The sequence below is a fragment of the Aplysia californica genome, unplaced genomic scaffold, assembly GCF_000002075.1.
Source record: "Aplysia californica isolate F4 #8 unplaced genomic scaffold, AplCal3.0 scaffold00324, whole genome shotgun sequence".
Lineage (NCBI taxonomy): Eukaryota > Metazoa > Mollusca > Gastropoda > Aplysiida > Aplysiidae > Aplysia > Aplysia californica.
The window spans coordinates 251,540-275,194 of record NW_004797594.1 but is presented as its reverse complement, the minus strand read 5'-3'; the positions used below and the strand labels follow the sequence as shown (position 1 = coordinate 275,194).

The window sequence follows — 23,655 nt, the reverse complement described above, 5'->3', positions numbered from 1 at the left end:
AAACTTCTCCTATAGGTAGGGCAATGCCCACTTTTGGTGTAGGTCAAGATTTCTGGTAACCCCTGACATCTGGCTTAGCCCGCTTGTCCTTAAAAGTGACCAATGACGTGTGGCGGAGTCGTAACACTGGACAGTCGACGTGCTTTCCCCCAACGTTTTATTTTGTTTGCCTTGTCACTACCGAGTCGTTCATTGCTATGCCGTAATTTTTTTGTCGTATTTTTCCAAGGTGCTGGCTGCCAAGCAATGTTTTTTTGTTTTGCTTATTATTGCGCTGTAGAACGTGCTCTGTTCCTGTGTCATCGCGTAGATGTACTTTGTCATATCGGTACTAACATTAACCAAGCTTTTTGTAGAAAAAAAATGATAATCTACGCGGTATGGAAGGTCATAATAAGTTAGCTTTATTTAGTTCAAAGATCTTTGTTTTTCCAAGGCGAAATACGTGTCACAACGCCGCGGAATCAGGCGCTCGGCAACTTTTGTGCCTGTGGATTTATTGGCATCATCTTAAAGCTTGTTCATTTGACTATCTTCCAGTGAAAAAAATACACATCGCGCATAAATAAAAGTGGAGATATTTGCGACTGAAGGAGGTGGGGGTGGCCTGGTTTCAGAGGAAAAACTAGCGAGAAAATGGCAGCTACTAAAGTTTGTTGATTTCCAAAGCTTGAGAGTCCTTGGAAACTGAACATTTGTTGTGCCTTAATCAACGTTTTCCAGTAAAATCCACACAAAATTGTTTTTAAAAAGAACATTAAAAGGTGTTGAGCAAGAAAACAAAAATTCAACAAAAAAAAGAATGGTCAAAGTGGCAGAAAAATGGCAATATCTGTTTTCTTTATTTTGACCAACACCTGATCTCACCGTGATACCTCACATATGGCTGGTGTCTTGTCGTCTGGTCCTCGACTTGCCTCGACCGACTGCGACAATGTCCAGATACAGAACCGACTGAGTTCTATCAGAACGTGGCCCCCGTGGGTGGCTAGTCAGCCGTTTGTTCCGTCTGTTCTTTCCTCTTCTTTTTCACTCTTTTGATTATGATGATAATCTATTTTTCTATTTTCTTCCTATCTATTTTTCTATTTCCTTCCTTGATGTGGATGAATTTTTAAATAATTTATTGTAAACTATGTCCTTATTACCTCGACCACCATGTATCCCCCCCACAGATTATACTATGGGCACCATTTCATTACTGCCTTTGTAAAATGTCTTATCTAGCAGTCTTACATATTGTGTTAACTTCACATGGAGATAAAACAATTTCCAATTGTTTTTTGTTATTTTATGAGTATGAAGTGATTGCTCTGAACATTCTGAAGGGAATTGTTCCTTGCATCCTGGAGGCTTCAAACAATGCTTTCTGGGACTTGGTCAGTGAGTGATCTTTGAAACTGTCCCCCCCCCCCCCATCGCTGGGAGCAGAATATCTAGCCCTAACTTTGTGGTCCCGGCTTGTTGTACTTCAGACTTTTGTTTCATTGGCTGCTTGTACCGGAATGTTTGCAACGGGTCTGGGGGGTTTGTTTTCCCTTTATATTCTTGAAAACTGCAGGAAGAAGCGTGTTGTTGTTTGCATGTGAAACGTGTAGGCTTTGCTGTCGTGCTGACTACACAGCTGAACCGTGCCGTGACAGAACGTGTGCTGAATGGTTGTTGTGTTGTGGTAGCTCGTGTCCACATATTTTCTCAGATGTTGATGGCAATTATTATTGTTTGGGTTTCAGTGGATTGCATTATTCATTTTTGACCCGTGTCTTGAATGTATTTTGGTAATCCTTGTATAATTGTTTATTTATTATTTATGCATGTAAATGTATTGGAAACTTTATTTTGTGTGCTCCTGGAAGAGCAATTTAGGCGGACTCCTTCCAGTCTGTTTCTTTTTGTTGTTTTAATTCTTGTAATTTTTGTTTCTATCTTTCTGTTCCTGTTTTTCTAAAAATTCTCGTTTTTATTCTTTCTACCTTTCTGTCCAAGTCTTTGCTAGAACATCCACATATTTAGTTACGTCAGATGATTTGAGTGAACAGGGGATCAGCTAAAGGATGACTTGAGAATTTTTTAGTTTGGCCCTGTCAGTACACCCTGGGGTCATTTTGTACCCCCGGGGTTGTATTCTTCACATTTTAGAATACTTCTAGTCGGAAGGTCTCTTTGGAACTTTCAGTATTTCTGAAAAAATCATTTGGGCAGACTGCTATGCAAAGCGTACGGATCGGATTAATGAGTAAATTTCCTCTGTGGAAAGTGGTGGCACAGAGTTTCCTATGTAGTTATTATACGATAGTAAAACAGGACATAATGATAGGGTTAAGTGGTGGCACAGAGTTCCCCACGTCGTATGGATACGATATTAGAACAGGACGTACGGATAGGGTTAAGTGGTGGCACTGAGTTCCCCACGTCGTATGGATACGATAGTAAAACACGACGTACGGATAGGGTTAAGATAAAAATGTTTATTACCATGAAGATGGTGTGCTTGCTGAGCTTAGTTCACGGTCAAGGAACCGGGTGAAAAAGAGATAATATGAAGAATAAAAAGATGAACCACCCGTGGGAACCTCTTTCTATGGGTGGTTGGCGGGTGCTCTGGTGTGGTTTGCTCCTTCTATCCTAAAAAAAAAAAATCTGTCTTCTCTATCTCCCCTCCTTCTCTTTTGTGTGTGTTACTCTCTTGTAACACTTCTAATATTTGGCACATATATGACCTTATTGTGTTTCAAGTGCCTTTAAACTCTTACTAAAACGAACCTCTTTGTGATAGCACCACCCACCAGTTGCTGACATGAAGGAATGAACATGAAAGAATGAAAGTGAAAGAATGAAGGAATGAAAGTGAAAGAATGAACGAACGCAACAAGTGTGCAAGGCCTAGGTTTGCAAAGTTTGAAGGTTGAGGGAACGGGAAACGCTAACAACAGACCTTTGAGTTTGCAGCTTGGTCAGCACACTTTAGGTTGAAGGGCTGCTTCGTCATAAGCCAACGCACCACGCTATCGCAGGAAACTGCTGCCATAGGGAACTGCTGCCTCTGTAGATATTATTATGTTCTCTCAGTATCAAGTATGTTCTCTCTGTATCGTTTATACATAGGCCAACACACCACGCTATCGCAGGAAACTGCCGCCATAGGAAACTGCTGCCTCTGTAGATAAGCCTCTGAATAGGCCGGGCCAGATGCCTCTTTGCAAAGGAAGACCATGGGGGAAGAAACGGCAAAGTCACATATTTTAAAAAATGTTGGGACTATAGTAGACCTGGTGAATTTTCTTATGTGTCAATATTTATTCCAAGACTTAAAATAGACAGGATCCCTCCCAACTTCTTTAACAGCCGCTCTTCTCCTGACAGAGAAAAAACCCATGATGAACTATAGATAAAAACTACCTTTGGAAAACCCATAGAGTGTTGGGTAGTTTTTTGTTCACCAAAACGGTGTAAAAACAAGCAAGGTCCTTTTTATAGGGGGAAAACAGCAATGTCCAAATTGCACACAACTTACAAAAGTAGGAAAAAAGGTAAATCTAAGTAAACAACAGGCTACTTTTTAATATTAAAAAATTGATTCATAACTGGATAGTGGTCTGACAATATCAAAGCACTGAATAATTCCTGTAATCATTAACATGCTGTGTCTTCCAACTTTAAAATTCCAATGTCTCAAAAATGTCCAAAATGTGAGCTTGCCGTTTCTTCCCCTGTGGTCTGCAAATGCTTGCACGTTGAAGGCAGGCGACTCTGCCGAGGGAGATGCTTCGCAAGGTGTGGGTTAGAACTCTTCCAAAGCTTTCAGAGCGGTAGATTGTCGTGTCAGTGTTGCTTGTAGTTTTATTGCCTTTGATCTATGCTCAACCTCACTAGTGTCTTGTATGGGTGGTTAGCGGGTGCTCTGGTGTGGTTTGCTCCTTCTTTTGTATCGAACCTCTATCGTCCTGATCTCTCCTCCTTCTTTTTTGTGTTTGTTACTCTCTTGTAACACTTCTAATCTTCGGCACTTATATGACTTTATTGTGTTACATGTGCCGTAAAACTCTTAATACTAAAACTAAACTAAAACGAGTGTTGTTGTTGTTTTTTTTTGTTTTGTTTTTTTGGGGGGGGGGGTAGGTGCCACTGGTAGGTCATATGGCTTTACCCTCACTCTTTCCTTTTTTTCATTTGTCTGTTAGTCATGATCTTTAACTTTACTTATCAAATGTGTGTTTTTTGTGATGTGATATGGGCCAATGGCCTTCAACACTGAATAAACTTACTAATCATGATCTTTCCAAGCACTAAAGGATTGTTGCTATATTGATGGGGTTTTGTTTCCTCAAGCTAAAAAGTTAAAAAATGTTTCCCTGATCATAATTTGGTGTTCACAAAATGTAGGTCATGTTGCTGTATGATCTAAGAGTGCATTTTGGTAGTTTCCATTACTGTTAGCGGATGGTTGGAGGGTGTCGCTGGTAGATCCTACCTCTTTACTGGCCCTTTACTGTTTCTGTCTATTTGTCTTACCCCCCCCCAGCGCTTAATGTCCATTATTGTGTTGATGTGATTATCTTTACTCTCTCACACACATACACACACACACACACACACACACACACACACACACACACACACACACACACACACACACACACACACACACACACACTCTTAATAGCTTTTATTGTGTCAATAATATGCTTCTCTTTACTCAAGCTAAGCCAGACTGTTACAGTTAAATTGTTAAGTTAAAAGAATGATTGCAAGTTTTCTTCCGTCTTAAACAGCTTCCTTCCTTCCTTCCATACTCCGTCTACAATCACTTGATCCTAATGTGTGGGAAGGTCTCCCATTGCCCCACCTAACCTAAAGTGCCCTATTTTATTATCATGTCGTTACTTTCTGTTGGAATGTTACTTTTTATAACATTTGACGTGTCATTCGAAGGGATCTGTTCACATTGTAAGTGTTTTTATGTATTTGTTTTTTTACAAAAGATTACATTTTTCTCCTTTCTGTTTTGCTGAATTTGCTCTCAGGATTTTTTCAGGTTATAAGAACTGAGGAGTTCACTGAAAAAATGGGCATAGTTGCAAACTGAAAATGGTGAGGGTATCCATTTTGAACGCTTGTTGACTCATAACTGTATTTCTGTTCAACTGTTGGTTGATTATTGTTGTTAGATTTCCCATTCAACAACACTTACCAATAAACCACCAGTCAAACAAATAGGAAGTTTTGAGTCCACAAGCTTTTCAAATTGACACCCTCACAATTTCCAGTTTGTGACTAGGCCCGTTTTTCCCGTGGGCTCCTCAAATATTACCTCTCTTCAGATTACTGTTGCATGCTGAAGTAATTGTAAATGGAATGATTGATCTAAAAACATGAATTACATGTACAACCAACTTTGTGGATGGTTGGCGGGTGCTCTGATGTGGTTTGCTTCTTCTTTCCTATCAAACATCTATCGTCTATTTGTCGACCCCTCCTTCTTTTTTGTGTTTGTTACTCTCTTGTAACACCTCTAATCTTCGGCACTTATATGACCTTATTGTGTTGCAAGTGCCGTAAAACTCTAACTGAAACTAAAATAAAATCTCTTCCTCTTTGTGCCCACCCACAGGTGCAGAGATCTCATCAAAGAAGTGGAGAAAAAGTCGCAGAAGGTGAGTGTGTTCCCCTGTCCTTTCTTCCTCCTTCTTTTGTGACTTTTATCTCTTCTGTCAATCATGTCTTTGACGGTGGGTGGCTGGAGGGTGCTCTGGTGTGGTTTGCTCTTTCTTTCCTACTAAGTATCTGTCGTCCTGATCTCTCCTCCTTTTTTGGTGGGTGGTTGGCGGATGCTCAGGTGTGGTTTGCTCCTTCTTTCCTATTAAACATAATATATCGTCCTGCTGATCTCTCCTCCTTCTTTTTTGTGTATGTTACACTCTTGTAACACCTCTATTCTTCGCCACTTATATGACCTTATTGTGTTGCAAGTACTGTAAAACTCTTACTAATACTTGAATATAATCTTTGACGTCAGAGATTGTCATTAAGCGTAAGATATTCCTTCACTTGTGTTTATGTTCCTGGGAAGAGTTCATTGTGCTCCCGTGAAAAGTGAGTGGATTAGATTTGGTTTGAGGAAAGTCTTTTTGTCTCTCTCAGTCTTAGAGCTTGTCTGCTTTGTTTTAGTAGAGGTTTTACGGCTCTGGCAACTGCATAAGGTCACATGAGCGCCAAGGGGTGGATGTCAACAGAGAAGTCCAAATGGAGAATCAGACTTACTCTGCTCACCTTTCTAGCCTCAACAGCATGAAGTCCGACTATCAAGGCACCCCGGGAATAGCAGTTCACAAGAGAGTGACAAACATACAAAAGAAGTAGAGGAAATGGACGATAGAAAGGATGAGGAAAGAAAAAGCAGCAGTTCCCCCTATGTTGTTCCGGCACAGCATGAGCATGACATTGATAAATCTGCCTATTTACAATTCTATTGTGCATAAGAACAGGTAAATATCCCCCATTTGGGAATGGCCTAAAGACACTTCAGTCGGAAAAGAAACACTGCCCGAGGGGGGGGGGGGGGGAGCTTGTCTCTTCATGCGTGGCGCAACGTTGCATCGCTTGTGATCCTTGCCACTCTAAAATCAATCAAGTTAGTTTGTAAAGAAACCGTCTCCTTACTCGCGACGTGATGTCTTTTCTCAAGCGACTGTCGCATGTGACCTGTCCACGTAGTGATCGAGGGTCTCGCCGCGCGCTACAGACTTTGTGGTGTGGCAGGTTTAGAGCATCACCATTGGTCAAAATACCTAGGCAAGGAGTGTTGGCCGACACGCCGTGTGTGTGTGTGTATTTGTGCTTTGTGTGTGTGTGTGTGTGTAGTATGGTCATCTTCAGTTCGACCCAATGCAAGTTTTGTGAATCTAATCCTGTTGTTTTGTTTTGTTTTTTTAACGGACAGCAGGAGGAGGAAGAGAAGGAGTAGGAGGTGGAAGAAGAGGAGGAGAAGGAGGGAGAGGAGGAGGACTTAACACGAGATTGGCGGTGTATGGAATAAAAAATGTCAGCGGTTCGTAGAAATCCCATCTGACGGACTTTGTACTTCCTTGTCCATCTTGACAATTTAAAAAATTGGCCAATGTCTTTCTTCTGTGAATTGCCAGTCGCATGCGGCTTAACGTCATGTTGCGTATAAGGAGACAGTTGTCGCTTTTGTTGCACGCAAACTGACAATTTTGGCGCGATGTCGTCGCGCATACGGATACACACCTCATGACTAATCACTAGCGACTGTCGCACACGACTAAACGTCGCGTCATGTCACGCATAAGGAGACATAGGCTTACACACAAAAGATGACACTGAGTTCCATGTGGGGATGTTTGTTTTTGTACAGCATCTCTAACTTTCTGTTGGGATCCCCAGGGATCACAGTTTTCCCGCGGATCCACAATTTTCCAACCCCCTGGGGCAGTGCTACTGACTGAAGTGACTTTAGGTCATTCCCAAAGGGGGAACATTAACCATGTTCTTATGCACAGTAGAATTGTAAATTGTAAGCAGGCTGATTCATCAATGTCATGCTCGTAACTGCCTGAACTGCGACGGGGAACTGCTGTTTTTTCTTTCCTAATCCTTACTATCGTCATTTTCCTCTACTTCTTTTTTATGTTTGTCACACTGTTGTGACCCACTATTTCTGGGGTGCCTTGATAGTCAAAGCAGACTTTGTGCTGTTGAGGCTAAAGAGGTGAGCAGAGTAAGTCTGATTCCCTGTAAGGACTTCTCTGTTGACGTCCACCCCTTGGCATTCATATGACCTTATGCAGTTGCGAGGGCCGTAAAACCTTGCTAAAACTTTTTTTAAACTCTCTTGTAATACCTCTAATCTTCGGCACTTCTATTGACCTTATTGTGTGGCTAATGCCGTAAAACTCTTACAAAAACTAACTGACCTAATTGTGTTGCAAGTGATGTAAAGAACACTTATGTAAAACAAAACCAAACACCAACAATGACTGTTTGGAACCGCCCCCAGGTGGATGAGCTACAGTCGGAGGTGAAGGTTTTGCAGACGACGGACGGAGCGCTGAAGCGAGAGAAGACCTTCCTGGAGGGACGCGTGTCGGAGCTGGACGGTCAGCTGCAGGTGGCTCAAGCCCAGGCCACGCAGGCCGCGGCCAAACTGGCCTCTTCGGCCGACAGCATGTCAGGTAAGTCGTCGTCGTTGCGAGCGCTGTAAAAACTCTATTAAAACTAAAAACTTTTAAGGTGAGTCGTCAGGCTCCGTTTGGTGCCATTTTGATTCTCCGTTCTCTTGAGACCGTTCTGAAGGTTGTTTCAAGCACTAAATATGTGGCCTAAGTGCGGGGAGGGGGGATTGGGGGGGTCTAGTGGTTAGGTTACCGGACTCAATCCTGAGGTTGTTGGGGGGGAAGAAACGAGAAAGCTATTTGAGCCACCTTGAATTCAAGTAGTCCTTGAAAACTAGAAAAATTCCTTGAAAACCCCTTGAATTTGCATTCTGTATGTGTGTGTATGTGCGTGTTTGTGTGTACGTGGTGAAACACCAAACCAATGTGCCAGGACTTGGACAATAAAGATGTACCTTATCTTATCCTATCTTATCTTACAATACACCATCACCAACACAATCGCCACCACCACCAACACCACACACACACACACACACACACACACACACACACACACACCCCTTCCCCCCACCAACCTCCAACACCGTGGGTGGTTGTCTTGTGCTCTGGTGTGGTTTACTCCTTCTTTCCTATAATAAATCTATCGTCTCTCTCTCCCCTCCTTCTGTTGTGTGTCTGTTACTCTCTTGTAACACCTCTAGTCTTCAGCCCTTACATGACCTTACTGTTTTGCAAGTGTCGTAAAACTCTTACTAAAACTAAAACAACCTCCACCACCCCATGCCTTCCTCCAACTCCCCCTCCCTTCCTCCAACTCCCCCTCCCCCTCCCCCCACCAGGAGACGCGGTGTACGCCCAGCTGAAGGAAGAAGCGACGTCTGCCCACGGCCAGGTCGACTTTCTCAACTCGGTGATCGTGGAGCTACAGAACAAGAACTCTGAGCTGGAGCACCGGCTGTCTGTCATGGAGGACTCGGGGATACACACCAACGGAGACTTCAGCGAGCCTGTCGAGTGAGTCAGGGGGGTGGGGGGGAGGGACGAATGAGAGAATTGTATGTTCAGGGTTCCTGCGGCCTCCTTGAATTCAATGAGTCCTTGAAAACTTGAAAAATGTCCTTGAAAACTTGTTCAATTTGCATTCAAGGTAAAATCTCTTTGAACTCCTTGAATTTAGGATTCAAGGTAAAAATCTCCTTGAATTTTGCATACAAGGGAAAAATCTCCTTGAATACTCCTTGAATTTTGCATTCAAGGGAAAATTTCATCGAAAACTCCTTGAATTTGCGTTCACGAAAAAAATCTCCTTGAAAACTCCTTGAATTTAGCCGGACCGGACATGAACAAAATTTTTGTCAGAAAATTGAAACTAAGATTCCTTTCGGACAAGTGTAAGCCTATCGGAAATAGGCTTTCGGCATGAATTTTTTTACCAAATCTCCTCAAATTAAAAAAATTTCTCCTTGAAATCTCTTTGAATTTGGTGGGGAGTTATGGCAAGAACCCTGTATATTTTTAGCCATTATAGGATCATTGGTTTTAATTTTGTGGGGGGGGGGATGTTGTTCTGCCTTTTTTCCTTTAAAAAAAATAAAAAGAACTGTAAATTTGTAGCCATTTTGGGATCATTGGTTTTTAATTTCTTTAAAAAAATTTTTTTTAGATAAAGCACCTAACTTTCTACACGTATACGACCAATGAATGTTTTGAACGTGCGGTAAAACTCGTACAACTAAAACTAAAAATGACGATTGTAATGTCCATGTACCTCTCTTTACCCCCCACCCTAACATTGACTTTGTGAGTGGTCGGCGGGTACTCTGGTGTGGTTTACTCCCTCTTTCCTTTCAAACTTTTATCATCCTTGTCTCCCCTTCTTTTTTTGTGTGTGTGTGTGTTACTGTCTTCTGCACTTATATGACCTTATTGTGTTACAAGTGCGAAAAAACCCTTCACAAACTAAAGCTAAAAATGGACACTATTATGTCCATGTCCTTATGTTTACACCCCACCCTAACACTGACTTCGTGGGTGGTTGGCGGGTGCTCTTGTGTGGTTTGCTCCTTCTCTCCTATCAAACGTCTATCGTCTTTATCTCCCCTCCTTTTTTGTTTGTTACTCTCTTGTAACACCTCTAATCTTCGGCCCTAATATGACCTTATTGTGTTGCAAGTACAGTAAAACTCTTACTAAAACTAACACTGACTTCTCCTCCCGTCCAGCGTTCCAAGGGTGTCCCGAGCCCCGCCGCGTCTGTTCTGCGACATCTGCGATGTGTTTGACCTCCACGACACAGAGGACTGCCCCAAACAGGCAATGTCGGAGAGCCCTGAGCCCACGCGTCACCACGGTGACCGCAACAACACCCGGCCCTACTGCGAGATCTGTGAAGGTGAGTGCGCAGAGCTTAGAAATGCGAGGCTGCCCGTTAACCCGATCCGTACGTCGTGTTTTACTATCGTATCCATACGACGTGGGGAACTCTGAGCCCCCACTTTCCAAAGAAGAAATTTACTCGTTAATATGATCCGTACGCTTTGCATAGCAGTCTGTCAAAATGATTTTTTGAGAAATACTGAAAGTTTCAAAGAGATGTTCGTACTAGAAGTATTCTAAAATGTGAAGAATACAACCGCGGGGGTACAAAAATGACCCCAGGCGTACGGATAGGGTTAAAACACCATATCTGTCCCTGGAGAAAGTTGCAAATTGGATGAAATTGTTCAGATTATTACCCCGGCAGACCTGGTAGCCTTCTGAAACATTCTCAACTTCTCTTTGATTTTTTTTCCTTTTTACAGAACAATGATCCCTATCACCCCTGATTTTTTGTCAAAAGATTATTTGTGGGTATCCGAAAAATATCGGGATAATATCGTAGCTTTTTGGAGAGCATCCGAGCAAAGGCGTTGTTGGAGAACCATGATCGCCGATGTCTGTTGCAGATTTTGCACTTAATGATGATGATGATTTGTGGTTGGACCACCTCAGCCCAGCCTGTCTCCCACACACACACACACACACACACACACACACACACACACACACACACACACCCCAGTGTGTAAAGAAGAATACCAAGCAGGCCACACCAGTCTGCGTCACTAGGTTATGTGTTTAGCTGTGACACCCTGTGTACATAGAGCTCTTGTGGTCGCTCACTGCCACTTTGCCCTGAGAAAAGCTTTAGTTGAGCCATTGCCAAGAGTAAGACAAACACCCCTGGGGTGGTGCTACTGACTGAAGTGTCTTTAGGCCATTCTCAAAGGGGGGCACATTAACATGTTCTTATGCACAGAAGAATTGTAAATTGTAAATGGGCTGATTTATCAATGTCATGCTCATACTGTGCCGGAACAACAACATAGGGGGAACTGCTGCTTTTTCTTTCCTAATCCTTACTATCGTCATTTTCCTCTACTTCTATTGTATGTTTGTCACACTCTTGTGACCCACTATTTCGGGGGTGCCTTGGTAGTCGAAGCAGACTTTGTGCTGTTGAAGCTAGAGAGGTGAGCAGAGTAAATCTGATTCCTGTAAGGACTTCTCTGTTGACATCCACCCCTTGGCGCTCTTATGACCTTATGAAGTTGCGAGCGCCGTAAAAGCTCTACTAAAACAAACAAAAGAGTAAGGCAAACATTAGTGGGAATGAAAGAAAACTGATCATTGTTTGATGGAAACAGCACATAGCATGGTGTTTAGTGATGAACTATAAAGATGAAAGGGGTGTCGCGCTTTCTGTCGGTTTCTTTTGTCGGATTTTTTTTTTTAAAGAGTCAAACCGACAGTCAATAAGTACTCCCTTCTGTACAGGGGGTATAAGGTAAGATAATACTTTATTATCCCTGAGAGAAATTTTTCTCAGCTGTACAGGACCGTAAAAACACATGCAGGTATACTTAGAAATTTAAATTATATATGTGAGGCAGCGTAGTGGAGTCAGGCTCTCGTCAATTTTTGGGCATGTAGAGTTATTTGTATCATCTTTAAGCTTGTTCACTTGTCTTTATTTGGATGGAAAAAATATCCATTTATTTTGAATACAAATCGAGATATTTGCGAAAGAAGGAGGTGGGGGTCACCTGTTTTCAGAAGTAAAGTTAGTGAGAAAATGCCCGCCAAAGATTAGTTATTTCCTTAGCTTAAGAGTCCGTTGTAACTGAAAATTTATATTTTTGTGCCTTTAATCAAAGCTTTTCATAAAAATCCACACAGAAATGAGCTCTTTAACGGGCATGAAAGGTGTCGAGCCAAAAAACAAAAGTTTGATAAAAATTCACAAACCTGCGGAAAAATGCAAGTTTCTTCACTTTGATTATTTTGATGAAAAATGCAAGTTTCTTCACCTTGATTATTTTGATGAAAAATGCAAGTTTCTTCACTTTGATTATTTTGATGAAAAATGCAAGTTTCTTCACTTTGATTATTTTGATGAGAGCCTGATTCACTCACATATTACTCTCATTGAACGTAATTATGTATATATTACTCTCATTAAATGTGTGTGTTCAAAATGTTGGATGGGCATGTAATAAGACCAAAAATTGTTTCTGAAGGAGGAAGAGGTATCCCATTTTTTTTATGAGTATAGGTGGAAAGTCATCAAACTTATATTTTCTTGTCTCCTGTAAGATTAGCTTTTCTGGAATGGTTTATTTTTCGTTTTACAGAACGCCATTGGTATGTCATAGTTCTCCGTTAAACGCTTGTTATCAATCGTCCTGTATCTGATTTGTTCTTTTCAGCGTTTGGCCACTGGACTGATGACTGTGATGATGAGCAGATGTTTTAGCCGAGGATTGCGTCGATGACAGCTTGGGGAGAAGTACAGACAAAATTCGCCAAGTGCTGAAGGTGTACAAGACATGCGACCTGTCATTCACTGCGAGTGTCCAGCGATGATACGCCCATTTCGTTTATGGTGTGCAAAAAAAGCCTGCTTTCAAAGATGGAGAGAAGTAACAACAGAAGAAGGGTGTGTCTTGTGTGTGGAAGGAAATTCAGGGCAACTGTGGAAAAAACAGGACAAAAATATGACAACTGTTTTTTCACACCACGCCGCCTTGTGGAAGATGTTGGGTTTGACCTCAGTGTTTTCTTTTCGTATCTCCTTTTTTAATAACAGTGAAAACAGTTCTTAACTAAAAGTGAGCTTAAGAAGAAGTCACATTTTCAATGTTTAAAGAAATGGAGATCAGACAAGAAAGCGCTGAGGTCGCGATATATACTGTCTTGCCGTACATTGAGGGTCCTTTGAAGTGGAAATGTTTGAGGTGGATTTCAAAATGAATTGATGTCGGGGGAGAGCTCCATCGTGTGAATAGCTTGAGGATTGATTGAATTGACCACCATTTAACTATCGATTATTGGAAAGAATATTCTGCGAGTATCAACTGGATGAAGAGATTGCTGTGTGGAAAGAATAAACGACATCTGCGGTAATTTGACCCGTCGTGCGGGATGTGTGTCGTGTTCATGCTCCTATCTCTGTGAGAAGTTACGTTTTCCGTGGAAGTTTTCCAATCTCTGAGGATCTGGTTCTAGTTTCTGAGTTGAAGAATGCAGTGTTGGTTTTATTTAGTTTTGGTTTGTTGTTTGTTTTTTTGTTTTTTAGCTTGGTATAAATGTGTGTGGTCTTAACCTGACCGTATCGTCCTGTCTTGAAACTTTTGTTCTGCTCTTTGAGTTTCAAAAACGTTTTGACAATATTGAAAGACATTTTCATTTCCAAAACAAGATTTTCAAGACAGCCGTTCTCATTTTGAACAAGTTCCAAGTGGCTTTTAATTTATTTCAACGGTGGCATTAATTCTTTTCTTGTTTCAAGAAAATTGAGAGTTATTTCCTTTTCTCTGTTTTTTTTAAATTTGCCCCTGAAACCAAATGGCCATTCTGCCCAGGTTCAGTTTTTATTATGTCCTGTCTATTTGTGTACGTTCGTTGGCTTTCACAGGAGCGGTCATTACTAGCTTATATATAGTGCATGTAGATCCCACCATTATTTTATCGGTATTTGTACTCAGTAATATTAGAAACATATCCTAGTGGAATAAGATCAAGTAATATCCTCCTATTCTTAGCTGAAATATTCTCATGCTCATGGATATCCCACACATTCACACTCTCTGGTATTGTCTTATGTCAAGGTGGATTGTAAGTGCAATACAGTTTCCAGTTTTTGAATTTTTTTAAAGTGCATAAGTTAGAGGGCGTATATTGATTGAAGTTTAACGTGGCTTCATGTCATAAATTACAACTGGTGTGACCCCCCCCCCCCCCCCTCCCTGCCCTTAAAAAGACTGGTGACAAAGAGGTTTTTAAGAATAATTTAATAGACACCACACAAATTTATTTCCTTAACGCTTTGCCGTCACATCTCACAGATCAGTGATGTTTACCACGCGTTTTTTTTTAAATTTTCCCCAAAATTCATTTTCCTTTGATGGCAGGTATTTTAGTGTATGAGCCTTGTGGTGGCCAAGTGTTCGGCCGTCTCTACTCCCCCAAGGAAACTTACATGGACTTTGTAGGAAGAACTGGCGCAGGAGCTCTGACTTTTGTGTCTCGCAATATTGAATGTTTTTTGCTTTTGCTCGGGGTGAGGGTTTGTGTTTGGAACTCGGGTTAAATTTTTATTTTAAAAGTGTTTTGCTAAGAGGCAATATTGTTACGTCGCTCAATGTCTATATATTCTGTGGTTTGAAACGAACCTCCACGTTTTTTGTTTCTCGTCATGTTTGTTGTGTCTGGTTTTTTGTTTTGCTGCTCTGGACTGATGAAGGTTTGGTTCTGCTTTATTCGGTTTTTGTTTCTCCTTATCATGTCTTCCTCGGTTTTGTTCAAAGCTAAAATTGTTTGTTTTTTTTAATTTGATTCTAGAGAATGATTTCACTTCCTAAGTGCTCATTTTCTTCACTGTGTTTGGGCTCTGTCTTAATGAGCGAGTTGTCTATACATGTGTCGCTTGCTGTTGTGACATTAAGTTGAAGGATGCATACCTGTAAGTTTCCCGACATTTTTAAGTCAAATTTTCAATGATGTTATAAAAAGTGAAATTGTTGCCAGCAAGTGTCCAAATTGAGTATAGACCACGCATTTAAGTTTTTTAAAAAGCACACGGTGTGTGAATTTGTAATTGAAGTCCAGCCCAAATTGTTCTAGTTCTTTCTGTAATATCCCCCCCCCATCCTTGGTTCTGTTTCCTGTCAGGGGATCAAGAAGTCCCCCTGGAAAGTTATTCTACGTGTGTGGTGGTCTAGGGGGTAGTGCAACTTCAACCAATGGGAAAATGAATGCCGGTTTGTCGCTTCATTCCTTACATGTCAACATATTACAGCTGCCATTTGCCTTTTCAAAAGTTCTGACAATTATCTTATATCAAAGGACCCCACAAGTAATGTACAATGATAATGTACAAGTAATCCTACAATATAGGAGGGGAAAATGAACGCCAGTTGGTCGCTACAGTTGTTACGTAGCAGCAACGTATTACAGCTCTCGTTTGCCGTATCGAAAGTTCTGACGATAATGTCAAGGGTCCCTTACAGGTATGGAACTTCTGAGATCCTCGGTGGATTGACTTCTTTGTTGTGTCTGAAGAGTGGAGCGACGAGGTCACAGTGGAGCTACGAGGTCACAGAATATTTGTCATGTACTATAGGCCTACTTGTTCCTTTTTTTTTCCGAAATAAAATTTGCTGTGATATTTTTTTGCTCTCTAATTTGAAACTGGACACGGAAGATGTTTCTCTCAGTTTCGCTAAAAATGACAGATGTGTTGATTCATGTCGGTTATTACATGTGGTCAGTTTTACACTTCTATCATTGTGGCGAGTTAGGCTTTTGAACTCTCTGGTGTTGGAATCAACGACATCTAGACAGAAGGAAGAGATACAGGGTTGTAATGAATTTGAAATACACTTGTAATGAACTCTTGATTGATTTGGTGGTGGGGACTGTGAAATTATTGTACACAAATTGATCTTTGTATTTTTTCTGTACCAATAGGACATTGATACCTCAGTGGGAAAGAAGGAAAAGAACTTTTTTTTTCTGTACAATATTGACTTTGATGATATTAATTAGGGTTAATGTTGCCCTTTTCTAGAACTATCTCGATGCGTCTCGTCTCGAATGTATAACTTATTTGGGGTTGTTTTTGGGGTTTTTTGTAAAGAGAGCAGAAGCTGGTGAGAGTAGCTGGTGTGAAGGGGTAATATTTTCCGTCACTCTTGACGACTGCCTCATGTTTGTTTCTGGATCTGTCTGCCACTCAGACGGGAGACGATATCTCAGAGCTTTCTCTTTGCGCCCCCCCCCCCCCCTGCAATATATAGCTCTCTCAGGTTGTTCAGTCACTTCTGTAGACGCTGGTCGGAACAATCTTTTTTCTTCTTTCTTTTTTAAAGATAAATGTGTGTTAGTGAAGAAAGCTTGATATCGTGTTACAGAGTTGGGGTCGTTACCAGAGGTTCCCGTTCATCCAACATTTCCATGTCATTTTGAAGAACGTAGTTGCAGTCAGTCGTCCATTACTTGTTTTTTGACGTTCGTGTAATTTAATTTGACTGGAAAAAAAGTGACTGATGCCTGCAACTGATACATTTCATTTGTAAATATCCCGATTCTTGCTCATTTACCCCTGGTGAAGGAATATATCAGCTGGTAATGTAACTAGTAGGTGCTATGTGCTAACTATGGGTAAGAAAAGTGCTGGTTTTCACATTCCTCTCCGTGCTGTTGTAGAGAACTACTGCCCCGAGTCCTCGAATCCCCTGGATATATATATACATTAAATACGTATGTGTGCATGATGAACATTGTTACTTTCGTTTCTTTTCCTAGGGACTTGGAACCTAGAATGCTAACGAAGTGAATTTTTTTTTTTTTAAATAAATGTTAGTCGTTGATTTTATTGGTGTGGTGTAGTGGTTTGGCTCTGAGTTTGTCGTGAAGGGTTCGCCTCACCACTGCAGGGAACGCCGGCTGTTAACTACTACTGTATCTTTTATTCATGGATAAAATTTTACGTTTGGTGTTTGTACATCCAGATAGGAACTCTGCGTACAGTGACATTCTGCGCGAGTTCAGGATAGTTTTCCCCCGCGGCGTATGCTCTCTCAGTCTCTTGGTCTCAACGTTGCCTGTTGTCCTCCTGTTGCAAGTGGTTCCTGGTATTGCTATGCAAAGGGGAAATGGTACAACAGTTCAACAGGGACCCATCCTTTTTTATTGTAAGACGTTTACTTATTATAAATGTATTTTTATCATTATAATTGATCATGTATTTTTATGACAGCTATTTCTTTATGATTTTTTTTTTTTTGTGGCCCCCAAATGTTTAATTTCTTTCTAAGCAGATATTTTACTGTCCTCCATGGAAGTGGAAGCTTGTCGTCTTTCTTGTCTGACATGATGAATGTTTTCTTCTGGTTCAAGAGGCGTGAATATTTGGAAGGTTTGACTGGTTAGTTTTTTTTGTCTTTTCCTTACTCCCAACCCCGTGAACGTTTTGGCGAGCAGAGAGAGTGGTGAGGGTGTGTCTGTGAGGTGGTAGTGTACTATAGATTGCAGCTGTTGACTGGTGTTGAGTGTGTTGTTTGATGAAGGAAGACACAGTTCTACTGGTGGTCAATGTATTGTTGGATGAAGGAAGATGCAGTTAATCTGAAGAGATGGGGGGAGGGGTGCAGTGTTTTTTCCATGTCTTGTCAGCGTTATTATTCTAGAGTTTTTGGTGAAATGTGACTGTTCTTCAAAATGACAGTACATCTTCCCCACCCTACATTTCCCCACCCCACCCCTAAGTTAGTTCTGTACAAGTGTCACCTTTAGGGTATGTGAAAGAGAACAATCACTGCTGTAACTGTGGAGAGAATTTTGTCTTTTTCAAGATCAAGATGCAAAATGGCTGGTACAAAGTGACGAATTCTACGATGAAACGATTCGAGAAGCTTTTAGTTTTTGTTACAATTTCTAATTATGGAACACGGAGCTCTACATTTAGGTGTCGGTGTAATGGGTTTGTTTTAATCCAAATCTGAAGAAATGCTCTAGGAAATGATGTCTCTCTGGTTCAGAGAAAAATGTTAATGAAAAGGCGCCAGCAGATTGAGTCAGTTTGTTTTCCGTTGCTTGTGTGAAATCAGGTTTCTATAGTTGCTCATTTTGTGACAGACAACACCCCCCCCCCCCCCCCCCCCCCCCGTCTTCTCGCCAGTCGCTCATTTTAATGGTTTGATGGTTTGTCTTTGCTCTGAATGCTCCCTAGTCTTGTTGGATAAGTTGATCTTCAGGGAAATTTTTGCTCACCAAAGACAGAACGAATGTCTTGTCAACCGCTAAAAGTTCAACGAGTGCACAAACTGGTGGAGTCTGTTTTGTTTTACACGGGAATACTGTTTGTAGAATGAGTGAAAACCTTTGGAAGTTTGGGGGGGGGGGGGTTCTTCTCGATTTGTTGTAATTTGAGGATTGAGTGTGAAGACTGTTAAGAAGTTTGAGACATTTTTGGTGCAATTGAGTACTGGAAGTAGGAGAAAGGAGAGTGATTTGACGATGGGTGTTTTCTCTTTGTTGTGTCGAGTCTTTCTGTCCAGTTTGTGGAGAGACTTATGGTGTTATTTCTACGATGTCTAGCTGTTTTTAATGCCCGAAAGGGATGTCAACACAATGCCAAAAAATTTGTATGGGTTTCATGATTCTCTGTTGTTGTTGTTGTCGTTGTTGTTGTTGTTGTTGTCGTTGTTGTTGTTGTTGAAAGTGTAGTGAGAAAGTCTAACAGTGTGCAGATGTTTTGTCGTGTCGAAGTAACCGGGTCGTAGACCCCGGAGAACAAAGGATCAATGGATTCGTCATCATGTTATTTATGCCCTTGACAGTGTGACTATGTGATGCGTACACCGTGCGTGGGGATGGGCCGCCCTTCGGAATTTTGTGGAACTTTGGATTGTAACTTCTCAAGCTAGGGGCGTTGTGTAATTTGACGGGTAGGACTTTTGGATTAATACTTTGCAGTCACTTGACACAATAATGCGCCTGTGAGAATTATCTGTTCCAGTCACTTCTGGGCCAGGCCCATGAAGTCGGTTGCAGTCACTCTCCTGGCTGGGTGACCAGATGGAGGTATTTTGTATTGCTCGCTGTGTGACTGCAGAGTGTTAATGTTGTCTTAAATGTTGTGAATTTTTGTACTGGTGTTTTATTTCTAGTGGTTAGGTGCTGGACTTGTTATCAGAAAGTTGTGGCTTTGCTGCTCGGATGAGTTGTGGACAGAATGATTGAAAGATTGAGATACTGTCCCCGTTTTTCTTTCCAGCCACAAGTCAATACTTCATGGTTGTTGGAGATGAAGTTTGTGAAATATGAGTGGTGGGGGCCTAACAGTCTGCGATGCTGGATGTCCCCATTGGGAAAGAGAGGTGTCAATACAATTACAATTACAAGATATCCTGAAGTTTTTGTTTTGTGATTGTTTTTCCTGAACTGAAGTTTTTTTGGGGGAGATTGTTTTTCCTGAAATTTTTGTTTTGTATTTTGCGATTTTGTTTTGTGTTTTGTGATTGTTGTTCCTGAAGGTTTTGTTTTGTGATTGTTGTTCCTGGACCGGGGGGTGTGCCCATCCCTGACGGTACAGTCAGTAGGTGTGAACTGTGCTTCTAACTGTAACATAAAGCAAACGTAATTTATTAACCTGTTCCCGTGCTCATCATAGACACTTTGGGTGTTGAGCCCGTTTGATTCATGCTGTCCTTTTTGCTTGTGATCATGATTACTGTGAGACAGATGGGGGGTTTTGCTTGTGATCATGATTACTGTGAGACAGATGGGGGGTTTTGCTTGTGATCATGATTACTGTGAGACAGATGGGGGGTTTTGTTTGTGATCATGATTACTGTGAGACAGATGGGGGGTTTTGTTTGTGGAGGTTTTTTTTTGTTTTTTAACAAAAGTTGTTGATGATCTTTCGTCAGCAACTAATTTTTGTGGAATCCTACTGTGTTTTAGTTTTGCTGAACCTCAGTTGGTTTGGGGGGGGGGGGGGGGGTTCATGTCATGTGATTATCAGGTTTGAATCTGGTCACAAGACATAAAATTGTTTTATTGTAGGCCCACTGCCTGACTGCCGTCAGCGTAGAAGCTGTCATGTGGTCGCCTTTAAGCACAAGGGGGCTATCCAGAAAAATGCTGTTTTGAGAAAGTCGAAGGTAAAGTTTTTGCCCCTTGTTCAGTTTCTTTAAAAGACAAAGAAAGTTTTCTCTATAACCAAACAAATATACATACCAATGAAACCAAACTTCTCCTATAGATAGGGCTATTCCCACTTTTGGTGTAAGTCAAGATTTCTGGAACCCCCCCAAAATCTGGGTTAGCCCGCTTGTCCTTAAAAGTGACCCTATATTGTGTCTACTGGGCTAAATAACAGGCATTTTTGTATGTTGGGCACATACATATGTACATACATAAGACTACTACATTGAGACTAAATGCACCCGGTAGAGTGTGCTGTTGGCTTGGGTCTTTTCTGAGTGCTTGGCTACACGATGGCTTCAGAGTTACACTGCGCTGAGTTAGGGTGGATAGTTGGCTACACGATGGCTTCAGGGTTACACTGCGCTAAGTTAGGGTGGATAGTTGGCGGGTGCTCTGGTTTGGTTTGTTCCTTCTGTCCTATCAAAAATCTGTCATGTCTTTCTCCCCTCCTTCTTTTTTGTGTTTGTTACTCTCTTGTAACACCTCTAATCTTCGGCACTTATATGTCCTTATTGTGTTGCAAGTGCCGTAAAACTCTTACTAAAACTAGGGTCGCACAACGCTGAGTTAGGTGAGTGGTACTGTCCCTTTTTACCCTTGTCCCATCTGGAGGCTAACAATTTACACGTCTTTGCTGTCGCTATAAACATTTTGGTGGCTTTTTTGTAATTTTCCCTGTGTAAAGCAGGGTAAGACGGAAGTTGCTGGGGGTTTTTTCTTGTGACATCAAAGATTTGTGCAGTGATAGGATTTCAGTGTGGAGATAATGTGTGTCTGTGTGTGTATGTGTGTGGTGGGGGGGGGGGGGGGGTTCTTTTTTCTCTCCCTCCTGCTGGGATTTGTTGTAAAACAGCTGTAGGTGGACCTCCTGTCTCTCGTACCTGAAAGCTTTCCTGGAAGTTAATGTGTCCACGTCTTTGACACTTATTCTTTCTTTCACAGGGGACGAATAGAATACATATGTAGGCAGGGTTTTTTTGTCAGTGTTTCTTTCTCCTCATCTAAAGGAATCTATCAAGAGTTTGGACAGATTGTTTATTACTTGATGGCCTAGGTCGCTAGCTGTGTGTGTGTGTGTGTGTCTGTGTGTATGTGTGTGTGTGCTGCTAAACGTCATGGGTCTCAAGTCTCACACAGTTGGCTTGTAGAAGAATCTGTTTCTCAACTGTTGTTGGGTTTGTTTTGTTAGTTGGTATTTTGTGTCCCCCCCCCCCCCCCTTCCCTGAGTGTTGTGACTTCCATTCTCAGCTACTGCTGTGTTTCTGAATGGAACTCAAACCTGCATCCTCCATCTCCTACTCCTACATTTCAATTTTATGGTTGCTATACGGTAGCAGTTTATGGTGGGGTTGTTGTGTTGTTTTTTTCTGATAATGAAAATGAAGTGTGGACCCCCTGTTGATGAGTACGATGACCTAACCTCACAATTGACGTTTGCCGTTAACACACTGGATAACGCATCGCGCCCTCTTTTCCCATGTACTGCTGTGCTTGTGTGACACAGATTTCATCCCTTTGCTCGTCTGCGTGCGCGTTTCCTAATGAGCCTAAAATATCCTGCTGTTCCTCACAGTTTCCATGCTTGTTTGTACGTACTTCCAACTTCCAACCTTGACTCTGTTTATCTTTTCCTAATGAAAAAGTTGAACATTGTCGAGAGGAGAGCTGATACATTTCTTCTAATTGTGCTTGGTCAGTTGACTTCAGTACAAATTTCTAAATGTGCATTGTCAATTAACGTCAGCACAAATTCCTAATTGTGCATGGTCAGTTGACTTCGGTACAATTTTCTAACAGTGCATGGTCAATTGACTTCAGCACAAACTTCTAATTGTGCATGGTCGGTTGACTTTGGTACAAATTGTTGGGTGTCATTTTTTGTGGAAAGAGTTTGTTGAGATGGGTCAGCTACGACCAGTTATAGTGCGGTCAAAAATTCGTTGGCTTTTTCCTCAAATATCTTTTTAACGGGTAAGTCAATGTCATCCATACTTTGCACAGCAGTTTGTATCAGTTTGTTTCAACTTATTAATCCTATTTTTCCCTTATGCAGTTGCGAGCGCCTTAAAAACTTCTACCAAAAAAAAATCATATTTTTCCGCGACAATTGAAGCTAGATTTAAAAACTTTCCTTTATAAAGTGATATAAAATACTACTAATCTCCTTCACGCAGAAAATGGAATTGTTCAATGCACTTCCCGCTTCTCACACACATTTTGTTACATTTTGTATACGTATATGGCCTACGTCACAGCTCGTCAAGGACACTTTTTTGTAGCAAAACTAGTTACAAGAAATTAATTTTATAGTGAACACTTGTTTGCACGAAAAGTTCTCAAAAAATGCGTTCAATAAAGATAATCTCGCGATTAGAAAAAAATGACAGACTTGATTTTAAAAGCGATATCATCCTTGCTGTAAACCTAAAATCACAAGAAACAAAACCCACTGGGATTTTTAATTAATATTTATTGAGGAATTTTCTAGAATAGAGCTGTTGTTGTTAGCGATCCAGTTAGAATAGAGCTAACAGGTGTTTACCAAAATATTGATCTGTTATAACAAATTGATACAAGTCAGTGTGCAAAAGCTGGAGAGTTTATGTTTGATAGTTGAGGAGATATTTGACAATAAGTTGTGCCACGAATTTTTGTCCGTACTATAGTGGGTCTGTGCCTCTGACTTTGGCATCTCAGGACTGCTTGGTCTGACGGCGTGTTGGTCTCAAGGCGTGCTGGTCTGAAGGCGTGTTGGTCTGAAGGCGTACTGGTCTGAAGGCGTGTTGGTCTGACGGCGTGTTGGTCTGAAGGCGTGTTGTTCTGAAGGCGTGGTGTTGGTCTGACGGCATGCTGGTCTGAAGGCGTGTTCTGTCTGGGTTATTTTAAAAGGAGGTGCTCTGGGAATGAGTTAGTCCAAAGTGGAGATGTTTGACTTATTTCAAGTACAGGGATGTGAGTTTTCACCAGTGATCTGGGTTTTTTTAACGAAAGCTTGATAAGTTATTGGATTCTGTCGTCACGTCTGAGATACTTTCACTGTTGATTGGACGTCTCTCGTGCACACCCTGGGAGGGGCGTGGCATTGTTGTTGGATGTTGTGACATGACGAGTTTTCCATGGTTTGATATGTTTGTTGGTTTGTTTGTTGGTTTGTTTGTCGCTGGACGATGTTGGGCTCCCTTATAGAACGATACTGCTCTTTTTCTTACAGCTCTTACACACTACATCCCGTATGCAAGTTCTTGCGGACACGCACACACACACA

At 41.4% G+C, this 23,655-nt stretch overlaps 1 protein-coding gene across 1 annotated transcript in view; it reads left to right on the top strand.

The window, feature by feature from the left end:
* Positions 1 to 19,582, top strand: part of LOC101851586 (CAP-Gly domain-containing linker protein 1) — a gene marked incomplete in the record, with an annotated part of 91,891 nt that extends 72,309 nt beyond the window's left edge. The window contains 5 exon segments of the mRNA XM_035970823.1: positions 5,612 to 5,654; positions 8,018 to 8,192; positions 8,975 to 9,149; positions 10,358 to 10,527; positions 12,884 to 19,582. Coding sequence (XP_035826716.1) covers positions 5,612 to 5,654; positions 8,018 to 8,192; positions 8,975 to 9,149; positions 10,358 to 10,527; positions 12,884 to 12,930 — 610 coding nt within the window.
* Positions 19,583 to 23,655: the final 4,073 nt, after the last annotated feature.